Consider the following 13,096-nt stretch of genomic DNA (forward strand, 5'->3'; position numbering starts at 1 on the left):
TCAAAGTCTCAATAAGGAAGCAAATACTCTTACTTCATTGGGGAGGGGCTGGAAAGTGATAAACAAACTCTTTTTTTATATACGACCTTGACATTTTTAAAAATAGTTGCATACTTATAATAATTAATCCCTTATGCTCTGAGTCATTTATAACACCCTATCGATTACTATTGGATAACTCTTTGCAAAGCAATGCAAACTGGCTGAGTTGTTTCTAAACAGTGGGGGGGGGGGGGGGGGGGCTTGAGTGTAAAATGAACATTGTCATTTCTCTTTACGGTCTCTGACTGGGCTGGCAAAATAATTGCCCCAAACGTTTTGGAAAAATATCGATATCTAGTGATGTGCCATGCCAATAGAGTTGTGTTGCCATGCATTCCGTATGTATAGGTAGCTGAAGCAGAGCCGGTTCAAGTTAGGTAGCTAGCTAAGGTAGCTAATTATGGATATAAGAACATTTTTTTATAGAAAGCAAGCACAGCCCTCACCCACAGAAAATTTATAGAATAGGAGCTCCTATGGATTGAGTCAAGGAGTCAAAAAGCTGATGATGTTGTCCAAGCATTTGTCCCTGACTGCAAATAGCTAAAGCAGCTCCTTATAATCAGTCGTCTGCGAATAGGTGAAGTATTCTGTAATGCAGGCTCAATGAACCAGACGCTTGTGGATGTAAACAAAAGAGGCTTTAATGAACAGAGGATAATCTACAGAAACCTGTACACTATATAATCCAAACTTGGTCAAAACCAGCAGGGCAGTCAGTCAAACAACAGAGGCAATATCGATCGGTATGCTAACAAAAATGATGGCAAAATATAACAAAGCGAGGTTTACATACAAAACAAAAAAAAAACAGGTGAGGGTCATTAGTATTCAGGTGACGCTGAACGTGGAACGTGGTTCATTATTGTATGGTCGAGGGCATGTGACCATTGCAGAAGACCGGAAGAATTGCACATCATTAGAGTCAGGAGGCAAACCTGGGAGTGTGACAGAATAATTTAAAAGGCCCACATGCTGTATTTTATTTCTTTCACTGATGTCCACTTAAACTATTGAGACTGGTGAGAACTGATACCTGCACACACACATTTACCTTAAAGACCTCTAGAGGTCAGAGCTGCACTCCAGTACTGCACAGCTCTTCTGCCACCGAGGAGGTGTGTTGCTGTTGTGGGGTGAAACCAGGTGTCTGTGCCGCGGAATTACTGTGGTCATAGCATTCACACTGCACCCAATGTACCGCATGTCACCCACATATACTACTTACTACATTCAGACACTCTTACATAGTGAATGCATGAGCCATTTATCCAGAAATTTCCCACATAATCATTAAAGACTTTACACATTCATAATTAGAACTGTTAACATTTGAAAGAATCACTAGCGGAAGGCCGAGCATAGCAGTCATCGTTTGGGTCAGACCTAGTTGTGGTTGTTGTCTTGCTGCCGACTTCTCATTTAGACACATTGATGATTGGTCGAATGCTGTAAAACGGGAAACATTTGTTACTTTCATAGCTACACAATTTAAAGCCTAAAGCAGTTTAAAGCAGTACAAGAAAATGAAGCACTCACCAGCCCCCAGTCCTCATGAGCTCAATGGCATCATTGATTTGCTCCAGATTCATAGTGTGTGTCACAAACTCATCCAGCTTTATACGACCAGCCATGTAGTCCAAGACAAGCTTTGGGACAGACTCCTTAACCTTAAAGCCTAGAATGCACATGAACAGGCATACACAAATAGCTGTACACTTCTTAGTAGCATAATCGGCTTTGATGCATTGCGAATGGAAGCAGCAGACTGTTTACCTCCAAGCAGGCTCCCCTTCCAAGTCCTTCCCATAATTAGCTGACTTGGCCGAGCAGAGAAGTCATAAAGATCTGTATAGCCAACAATCACGCTCACACCCCAACCTTTAACACATGACTCCAGTGCACTTCTCTATAGTGAGACATATAAGAGAGATTTATAAATGACCCGTGTTTGTTAGGTTCAACTCTTCAGCTTTGTGGAGAAAAAACGATAACACAGCTCACCATAGTGTCCACTTGGCCCACACACTCCAGTGAGTAATCCACCCCTCCGTTGGTCATGTCTATCAGAACCTCGCTGATCGGCTTCTGGTGGGCTTTAGGGTTCACAAAGTCTGTGGCACCAAAGACCTTGGCCTTTTCAAACTTCTGCTCATTGATGTCCACAGCAATGATCCTGGAGGCTCCAGCAGTCTTGCAGCCCATGACTGCAGCAAGACCCACTGCGCCCATCCCGAATACTGCACACACTGATCCTGGCTCTACCTGTATGCACATATAAAATAAGCTGCCAAAACAGCTCCAACTCCTTGTGACCTGTGATATCGGGCACCAGAACATTAGCAGCAGATCATAGTCCAATAAGTTGTGAGGTGGAGCTGCTGTGGATTGGACTTAGAGGTCTGAAGAATATGATTTTAAATCAGAGGTATGAGGAATATGGAGGCTGTGGCAACACCTTAAACTACATATAATTCCCAAACAATGTGTGCAATGCAGCAGGATGCACTATCCTGCAGATAGAGACCACTGCCATCAGGGAATATCATAATGGCATGAGACACATTGATGTTCATGTGAATGCTCCATTTCTCCAAGGTCTAGTTTTGATGGTTGTGTGCCAAAGTCCAAAGTCAGACAAAAAAGTCTTAGGGGTGGTTTCTTGAAGACTAAGCAAGTCTAGTTTCTGCAGTGCTAATTGTGAATTAATGTATTAATCTCGACTTGATCAAGTTCTGGAAAACAGCAGATAATTACATGAACACAATCACTCCCTGTAGAAATCCAGTGGAACTACTGCACACAGATGCTCTCCAGCCATATCTCCAGCTATATCTGCTTAGTAGCAGTACTTAGCACCAGTATGTCTCATTTTGGGCTTCAAGCATCCACCTGCAGCATTGCACATACCTTGGCACTGTTGATGGCAGCTCCATAGCCAGTGGAAACGCCACATGCTAACAAGCAAACACGGTCAAGTCGGGCATCATCATGGATCTTTGTCACAGACATCAAGTTCATGACAGTGTACTCTGAGAACGTGCTGGTGCCCACAAACTGCAAGACTGTCTGACCACGACACGTGAAGCGAGTGAAAGGTCCTGACATCGCAGGGCATGGTTTGCTAGACCTCTAAATGAAACAGAAGTTACAATCTCTTGAGGCCAAATGTGGAAAGTGCCCTGATTTCAGACTGGTTTGAAATTATTATCCTCACAGATTATGCTCTACTGTAAAAACGAGTTCCCGACGAAGTTATCAAAGATAATTTTGACATGGGGGGGGGGGGGGGGGGGGGTGGCGTATGTAGTTCTTTATTTTTAACAGTTCAGTGACAGTGTGCTTTTAACTTGATATAGAACAATGATAATTATCCTTCAATCCATTGCTATATCCACAGATTTCAATAAGAAGCAGGTGGGAACGAACCTTCTGACATTTGTCATTTCTCTTTGACAACAAAAGCACTTTGATTGTGACATGTTCCCTTTACAACTTCGGGCCTTGATCTGTAAAGGATACTTCTACCTCAGTCCCTTCTTAGCTGTTTGTACTGTTCATGTATTTATGCACATATCTCACCAGCTTTTTTCACACAGGTTTGTCTTAGGGCTCTTGCAGAACCTGCACTCTCCACACTGAGAAGTACAGATGGGGATGACCTTATCACCTGAAAACACACACAGTTAAAGGCTGATACTTAAATATCTTTAAAAGCATGGAACTGTGTTAGTGAACATTAATACATAAACATTTACTTATTTGCCAAAACTAATAAATAGTCCTTTTAGCCTATATTGTCAAATCATCTCCTTTTATTATAACTTAAGTATAAAATAGCAAAAACAATTTTTCATGTTTTTGGCAATGTAAAAATATTCATGAACAAAATTGTCAGATAAAGTCAAACTGATTTTTGTTTATTTACATTTAGATCAATACTGACTGTGAAGGCAGGGCTTAAGCAGTTTGAACAATGGTTGACGTATATGCAGGTACATGTAGACCAATGGTGGCAATGGTAGACCAATGTAGACCAATGGTGGACTTAAACAGAAATGTTTAAGGCAGGTCTGCACAACCCCTCATCACCCCATCGCCTCTCCTTTAAACCTGTCATCTATCATTCCTGCCTCCACACATCCGAGGGGGGACTTGGCTTCCTACCACAAAGAAAAGCCATCTGAAGTCCAGCCCTAAATATTCCAGAGTTCTCTGAACAGCAGAGGAGTGCCTCTCTGACCCAATCTCCTCTTATATTAGACAAATGTGGACCAAGGAAGTCAAACTCAAACTTTTTTCAAACTAACAGCTCCTTGCACTTTTGTTCTGTTTGTTCACAATGGTAGTTGTTTAGCTAACAAACGTACCATTAATTGTTCTGTTTAATTTTGCCAGATAAGAGCTAAAAAATGATCAAATAATATCTTATGGTGGTCTGCTGCTGTTTTATCTGGTTATTCAGCTAGTTGTGCTGGTTGATCTGCATACATATCATATCACAACATATATGCTAGTTTTGCTGGTGACGGCTCTGCTGGTCTGTGCTGTTTTTCATAAGAGAATTCCTACGATTATCGTAATTAATTAGGGAATCAGATCTTAACAAAGGACTAAAAGATAGTAGGTTTCTGTAATTGCATTTGCTGGCAGTTCTGACCTGGTTTAAATTCAGTTACTCCAGGTCCAACACTCTCCACCACACCAGCTCCTTCATGACCCAGGACAGTAGGGAACCCCACATTCGGCTTTCCCTCAAACAGGTGGTACAGGTCTGTGTGACAAACACCTGTAGCTATCACCTGCAGAACAGGGCAGATTGGGTATGACAGATTAAAGACTTTTTTTTAAAGATTGTAGATTGTAGAAGACATTAGTAGATTTATTGTTGATACTTCGATCTTTGAACTGCACTTTTGGGCATCATTGCCAAGTTAGTTGAGCAAGAGAAACGAGTACTGCTGAAATTTGTTTTCTGCTTTATTCATTTGCAGTTTTTACATCCGAAAAGCAAAGAATTCCCACAGGAATTATTAACCTTGATTCGTATTTCATTCTCTTGAGGTGGAGCCACTTCAATCTCTTCTATCACCAGTGGTGCATTGGGCTCCCAGGCCACAGCAGCGCGGCATTTAATCACCTGAAACACACATCGCCATACCTGTGACTTTACCCGTGAACAGAGGTTGTGTTCTGCTTACAGAGTTTGATCTCTGGTTGCACATGGAGCTTTTCCAACCGTTTATTTATTTATTTATTTTGCAAGGTCTTTAGTGTGGAGCATAAAAGTGATTTCATAACCTCAGTTAACGCTAAATCAGTTACTGTAAAGATTCCACATTTCTTGCGTAGGGATCCAGGTGCTTGGGCTATAATTGGCTTTAATTCAAGCAAGACTGCAGGTGCACACTCCCTAAGTAACTTTTCAATAGATGATTATTCTAAAAGCCATTTCTGTCAATGGTGTTTTTCAAATGGGGTTTAAACAATCTCCACATTGCATAGTTGTTCTAAATGAAGTATTAAGATATTTCCTTACAGCTGTACATTCAAACTAAGAGCCCATAAAGTTATCATGTTTTTGAGAAAGTGAGTAAATTCAACATACAGTCAGTAACATACTGTTCCAGAAACATTATTAAGACATTTTTTCAGTCTAGTAGATAAATTAGATGACAGCATATCTGTGCACAATTTGCAAGATCAATCTGCAAGTTGATTCCTGTCAGTTGCACTTTTACTGCAAAGTGACAATACAGCAGTCTATTCATACACAATCCACATAAACTTATGTGTGTTGAACTCTAAACTTCTAAAGTCGCAAATACTAAGGAAGAGCCACAAGTTTAGAGTAATGAAGTATATAGGATACAGAATGAGGGGCAAATGAAAAGATACATACCTTTCCTGCAGTAGCCATCCCTTAGTGCTATCACTTGGAAAGTGAGAGAGGAAAATATTGGCGCTCATTTTTATACTCAAATATCTCAAAAGTCTCAATAAGGAAACAAATACTCTTACTTCATTAGGGAGGGGCTGGAAAGTGATAAACAAACTTTTTTTTTTCAATACGACCATGACTGCATTTTTTTTATAGTTGCATATTCATAGTTCATTCATAATTCATTAACCCTGAGTGCTGAGTTCTGAGTCATTTATAACACCCTTGGGATTACTAATGGGTAACTCTTTGCAAAGCAGAGTTATTTAAAAAAGCATGGAGTCATCAGTGGTTCAGAGGAGTTTAAGAGGTTATATAATTTTTAAAAATAGAAAACAAAAACTAAATGTAAAATTTGCAAACATTTAGCCACACTTCCAGTTGTAAAATCTCAGAACTTGCTAGGTCTTAATTGATTTCTTAGAATACATCAGGCAGGAAACTCTCAGATAAAATATCTTGTATGCTAGCATAAATGGCAAAGCAAAACAAATACAAGCAAACATGACAGATACAATTCTGCAGGAAGGGTTAGCCAACACAGAAGTGGTGGTGCACTATTCTACTGTGCTGATTTGCTTACACAAAAAATGGAAACGTCCCAAGAAGTTGATCCTAAATAATATCTAAAGTTAAATGGTCCATTATAGATCGTAGATGCTCACCAGACATTTAACTGACATTCAACTGAATATGTGTACAATGCAACTGAACTTGAAGTTAAATGTAAATAACTGTCTATTGAATGTAACACTGCATTTATATCCTAACCCCAACCCTAACAACCTTATATCCTAACCATAACCCTAACCTTGAATCAACACTATATCCTAAACCTAACCCTAACAACCTTATATCCTAACCATAACCCTAACCTTGAATCAACACTATATCCTAAACCTAACCCTAACAACCTTATATCCTAAACCTAACCCTAACCTTGAAAAGATATAAAGCAGGAGGCGTTTGCTTCCTTTTTTATTGAAATCTTTCACATGCTGCAGTTTAACATAATCACATCCATTCCACGTGTAAATAACAATTGCATAACATTTGAGCTACAACATGAGAAAAATGAATTTATTTCAAGAAGATTGTAGGCCTTACAATAGCACCTATTGTTAAAAACATTAGAGATAATATTTTAGTATTAGAAATATAAAGTCTAATCTAGTGGACCACAGAACAATGATTAATGATTTGGGTTGGTTAGCTGGGTTGGTTAGTACTATAACCTAGTTATACATAGTTATAATTATAACCTAGTTATACTACTTTTTTTTTTTGCTGCCGTCTTCTCATTTGGACACGTTGACGATGGCTCAAATGCTGTAAAACAGAAAACACTTGTTACTTACACATTCACACACTTTCAAACTAAAAACAAGTCAACGAAATACAAGAAAACAAAGCACTTACCAGCCCCCAGTCTTCATGAGCTCAACCACATCATTGATTTGCTCAAGATTTACAGTGAGTGTCACAAACTCCTCCAGGTTTAGACGGCCAGCCATGTGATCCAGGACAAGCTTTGGGATAGCCTCTTTACCGTTATAGCCTGGAATGTACATACACATATACATACACAGTCTCATAATGCTAGCTGCTACTGCACTGTACATTCTACATATTAGATGCTGTTTACAAAGCCAGACATGTCTTCCTCAGCAACCCCTGTTGTACTCTTCATTTACATACACAGCACATCACTTCTCTACATATTTATTCTGTTTACTCTTAGTGTAGTAACTTAGTTGGACCTAAATCAACCAGCCTTCATGAACATTTGCGCATGTACATATTTGTATTTTACATATACATATTTGTATATTTTTTTACTTATTGTATTTATTGTCTATGCACCCCCTCTCATGCTTTGTCTGTTGTTCTTGCACTATTGTATGTCCTACCTATTCTGCACCGGAGACTTAGCCTAACTGTGTTTGGTTGTTTCAGTACAAGCCTGCACTACTATAATGACAATAAAGTTGAATTGAATTGATTAAATTGAACAATCCCAGATTGTTTACCTCCAAACAGGCTTCCCTTCAGGGTCCTTCCAGCGATTAGCTGAATTGGCCGAGTTGAGACGTCTTGAATGTTATTCCAGCCCACAATCACGCTCACACCCCAGCCTTTAACACATGACTCCAGTGCACTCCTCTACAGAGAAACACAAGAAAGAATGGTCCATATCCATGGTCCATAGCCCCCCCCAAATAAAAAACACACAAACACAGCTCACCATAACAGCCACATCGCCCACGCACTCCAGTGAGTAATCCACCCCTCCGTTGGTCATTTCTATCAGAACCTCGCTGATCGGCTTCTGGTGGGCTTTAGGGTTCACAAAGTCTGTGGCACCAAAGACCTTGGCCTTTTCAAACTTCTGCTCATTGATGTCCACAGCAATGATCCTGGAGGCTCCAGCACTCTTGCAGCCCATGACAGCAGCAAGACCCACTGTGCCCATCCCGAACACTGCACACACTGATCCCGGCATTACCTGTATGCATGTATAGCAGGGTTGTAGAAATTTTAAATTCTGAATTTTACAAAGAAGAACAAACAGTATGCTTAGTCTCAGTCTTAACTGCACTGCAAATGGTGATTTACTGTTTCAGTCTAGACGTAATCTAGTTCTGAAAAGCCAGAACATTGTCCATGAACAGCATCCGTCACTGTAGACCCTTATCTAATAAACCTACTGCACACAGATGCTGTGTTAGATCCTACTAAACCATACAGTAAATCCACTCACACTATGTCCCACTTAACTTCACTGTGGCTTGTACCTGCTGCATTGTACATACCTTGGCAGTGTTGACAGCAGCTCCATAGCCAGTGCAGAAGCTGCATGCAAACAGGCAAACGCGGTCAAGCCGGGCATTATGATGGACCTTTGCTACAGCAATCTGGTTTAGGACGGTGTACTCGGAGAACGTACTGGTGCCCACAAACTGCAGGACTGGCTTACCTCGGCATGAGAGGTGAGTGTCAGGGGATGACATCTTGGCACTCCCAATATTAGACCTGTAAATAAAACAAGTGTAATGTTCTACAGATTGCATCTTTACCTATGCTCCCTCTTGCCCTACATGTAAAGTGCCATGAAAAGGCGTTCTTGTGAAAATAATAATTCTCCTTTTTAACCCTTAAATCCAACACTTGCCCAACTTAGATGCAAAAACTCCATAACTAATTAAGATGCCAATCAATATTTTTGTTCATACAAATATTAAAATAAAAATATCAACTTCTGGCATTAACTCATAGAAATATTTTGTCATTTTTAGGCGAATGAATCCAGCCAACATGTGGGGCTCACATGGGTGGAAAGTGCAAGGTTGGCACGGGCTCTGAGAGTGTGTTTACCAGTGATATTTTTGGGATCCAGTTGAGCTATTATTGAGGGTTCCCATAATTTCAGATTCCCATTATTCCCTAATCTCACATGTGCCCTATCTAGGCCCCATGTGCAGAGTACAAGCCAAATGGGGCCCAAATGTTTAACCCCTCCTAGGTCCCATCACTGACCCTGGTGGGCATCCATATGTAAGGCCAACATGAACCCCAAAGACAAAATCTTCTGGTTTCCAGTTGGACTACTTTTACAGGCCCCTCATGAGCATGTCATCTAAAAAGTTACAAAAAAATATGAAGGAATCATGCAAAATCATGCAAAATTGGCCAAGAGGTCTAATGCAACTACAGTCCACATTGTTGCGGAGGAATCTGAATTGACTTCAGAACTGCTTCAATTCTGTTGTATTGGTTTCAAATATGAACTGTTCTTTCCATGTCTTGCCACTTTGATGTGGGTTATCTTACCAGCATTTCTCACATATGTTAGTTTCAGGATTTTTACACAACCTGCACTCTCCACACCGATAGGCACCAAGAGGGATGACCCTATCACCTTTAAAAACACGTACAGACGCTGTTAGTATATTCCAAAAGGAAAACATGCAATCACAAGGAACAGAATCAATAATAATAATAATGGGGAAAATATGAAATGCTCTGACCTGGTTTGAACTCAGTTACTCCAGGTCCAACACTCTCCACCACACCAGCTCCCTCATGGCCCAGGACGATAGGGAAGCCATCATTGTTCTTTGCCTCAAACAGGTAGTACAGGTCTGAGTGACACACACCTGTGGCTATAATCTACAACACAGAGCAGATTAATATTGTAAAAATAATTTATTAATTGAACTTCTACTGTAATTAATCTTTTCCTTTGTGTACTGCACTTTCAGGAATCAAGTTAAGCAGCTGAGCTGTCTTTGAGTATATTTTCATGAAGAAAACTAGCATATTGTGTGTGTATTCATTCACCGCTAGTCAAAACAAGTGTTTTGCTGCTTTGTTTATTGGTAAGTTTGATATTTTTTTCAGAAAAGCAAAGAACACCTGCATAAAAAGGTTCACCTTTATGCGTATTTCATTCTTCTGAGGTGGAGCCACTTCAATCTCCTCTATCACCAGAGGTGAACTGGGCTTCCAGGCGACAGCAGCACGACATTTAATCACCTAAAACACACATTAAAATTGTGAAGAGAAGTGAATAGAGGTTGTGTTCTGCCTACAGTACAGAATGGGCGTGCACTGTGCGGATCCAATGATCTCTGGCTGCACATGGAGCTTTTCCAGCCATCTGTTATGCAATGTTTGTCTTGCAAAGAATAAGAGTGATTATGTAACTTCAGTAAGCGCTAAATCAATTACTGAATATGATACAAATCGTGTGTAGGGCTGCAGACTGTCATGCTATGGGTAGCCTCCAACAGCTCCTAATACAAATAAGTTATATTTAGAATAAATAGACAGTTCCTTAAGGAACTATTTCTGTAAATGAGCTGGATGATGGTAAATGAAAGTTCCTGAAAGTTTAAAGAATCTGCACACAGTGTAAATATGCACTTGTATAGCAAATACCAAATATTTTATAGCAATAGGAGCTGTGCATCCAAACGAACAATAAACCTATGAATGAATTATGCCTGGGACAATAAATTATGACTATTATAATGGGAATAAGGCTCAACTAAATTAAAAAATGTAAATTGCAATTTAAAGTCTTTGGGGATTGCTTTGGAAACATGCATTTAAACAACATACAGTTCTTGAAACATCAACACATTGTTGCATGTCTGTCACAAATCTACACAATACAGACTGATTGATATACGGTTGTACTGAATTTTTACTGAAATGGATTAAAGAAGTATATACAAATACAGAATGAGCGGCAAAATAAAAAACTCCTACCTTTCCTGCGGTTGCCATGTTTCAGTGCTGCAACTTGGAAGGAAAGAGAGCAGAATATCTGGCACTAATTTCTATGCTTGAATGCCGAAGTCTCACTGAGCAAGCAAAAATCTCTCTCTCTCTCTGTCTCTCTGTCTCGCTCTCTCTCTCTCTTTCTAGGGAGTGCCTGGAGAGTGATAATCAGCCTTACAAAAAATGAACAAATGCCTCTCAGTTACAACACTGTGCATGCAAACAGTTTTAACAGCTTGGGTTAAAATACTGTGTATGCAAACTTTTGTCCTAAACACATCAATATATCAATATTACTTCATATTTAAATAATGTCTTATGAAATAATATAGAAATAGTGAACATTTGTAAAAAGGTTTTGGCACCCTCTGGTTCAAAAGTCAGCTGATGATCTAAAAATTAAGATTCCTACAAATCAAGAGAAGACTTATGAGTCAGGCTTATAAGTCAGGCATTAGTGAGCCTGGCACTTAACCTGGCATTAACCTGTGTTTTTGATGATCGGACCACGTTCAGATTTTATTTGTCTTCATGAAAAGCCAAATGTAATCACCCCCAAGACACAAGGTGAACGGATTACGTTTGGATCACTCAAACCATATTCGAAGGTGGTCAGAGACAGATCTCCTCCACATTTAATACAAGTCTACACAGAATGTGTTTTCTGTGATCACATTCTGTCCGCAAGTAAAAATATGTATGTCAGAAAACCATTAATACAAGTAATAATTACTGTGGATCTCTGCTTTTCTTTCTCTTTTTACATGAAAAAGTAAGATCTCATCTGATCACACTGGGAACGCATGTTAATGCCAGGTGTAAACAGGCCCAAAGTGCTTCTAGCTTTTAATTTGCATTATCTGAAAGGTTTTTACGTTTAGGGTCAGTTATGGCAAACTATGGAAAAAAGTCAAGGCAAAGTGAAGGACCATGGAAATGCTCATATGCTGGTCAGTAATGTGTAGGTCTTGGTTTCAAGGCCATGAATAAATAGTAATGGTCTCGGTATGTGCGAGGCATACATTCCGCATGTGACCAGTGCACAGGGGTGGTATATGCATCTGTTTAAAATTTCCTTCTCTATTCTTTTACTGCTTGCATGTATAAAAATACAATCCCATACAACATTCATTCATGTTTATTTTCTGTGGTAACAGAGTCAGTTAACATGATAATTGCTAGGTTAGCTTGTCTGCTTTTAGCAGCAGATCCTTTAATCTCCGTTTTTAGCTGGGGCCTCAATATAGTGAGACTCAGAAATAACACCAAAAATAATTTTTACTTGTTATAGTGGTAAGCTAAGCTAGTCTGTGCTATGATACATGGCAACTGTAATCCGCCGTAGTAACTTGAACGAGCCAATAAAAGAGCGTATTTTATGATGGTGTATAAAACCACATGTTGGTATTTTCCTTCCTAAAGTCAAATGCTTAATCTTCATTCGCCAAAGCACAACATCACAACAACAGCCACAGACTGCAGAGTCATTGTGAAGCCATAAAAGCTGTGTTTATGATTCTTTATGACCATCATGACACATCACTGGTTCCTGAAGACCTTAGTGTTGAGTGACCTTAACTGACCTTGACAGCCTCAACAGACAGACCTTCACGCCAGTGTTTGCTTCTATAGTCGGGCAGCACAGCTTAGTAGTTAGCACATTTGCCTCTCAGCACTGGGATATTGGGATTTAGTGTATAGATTTTTACAGCTGTAAACACAAACACAGACATGCTGGAAAAGCATTGTAATACAGCTATAACACAAACAGCATTCTCAACTCAGATTTAGAGAAAATCTTATTTACAGATATAATTTTTACCTACG

General features: G+C 39.6%; 1 protein-coding gene and 1 pseudogene across 1 annotated transcript; both read right to left on the reverse strand.

The window, feature by feature from the left end:
• Positions 1 to 676: 676 nt before the first annotated feature.
• Positions 677 to 6,146, reverse strand: LOC140554616 (alcohol dehydrogenase 1-like). The gene is made up of 9 exons (XM_072677780.1): positions 5,945 to 6,146; positions 5,081 to 5,182; positions 4,703 to 4,844; positions 3,625 to 3,712; positions 2,953 to 3,172; positions 2,047 to 2,307; positions 1,819 to 1,951; positions 1,582 to 1,720; positions 677 to 1,491 (listed from the first exon to the last, which is right to left on the reverse strand). Exons 1-9 carry the CDS (start codon positions 5,960 to 5,962, stop codon positions 1,461 to 1,463), a joined length of 1,134 nt encoding a protein of 377 aa, XP_072533881.1. The 5' UTR covers positions 5,963 to 6,146; the 3' UTR covers positions 677 to 1,460.
• Positions 6,147 to 7,042: 896 nt separating this feature from the next.
• LOC140554617 (alcohol dehydrogenase 1-like) lies at positions 7,043 to 11,422 on the reverse strand (annotated as a pseudogene).
• Between the last annotated feature and the right edge of the window lie 1,674 nt (positions 11,423 to 13,096).

This window comes from Salminus brasiliensis, chromosome 4, assembly GCF_030463535.1.
Source record: "Salminus brasiliensis chromosome 4, fSalBra1.hap2, whole genome shotgun sequence".
Taxonomy (NCBI): Eukaryota; Metazoa; Chordata; class Actinopteri; order Characiformes; family Bryconidae; genus Salminus; species Salminus brasiliensis.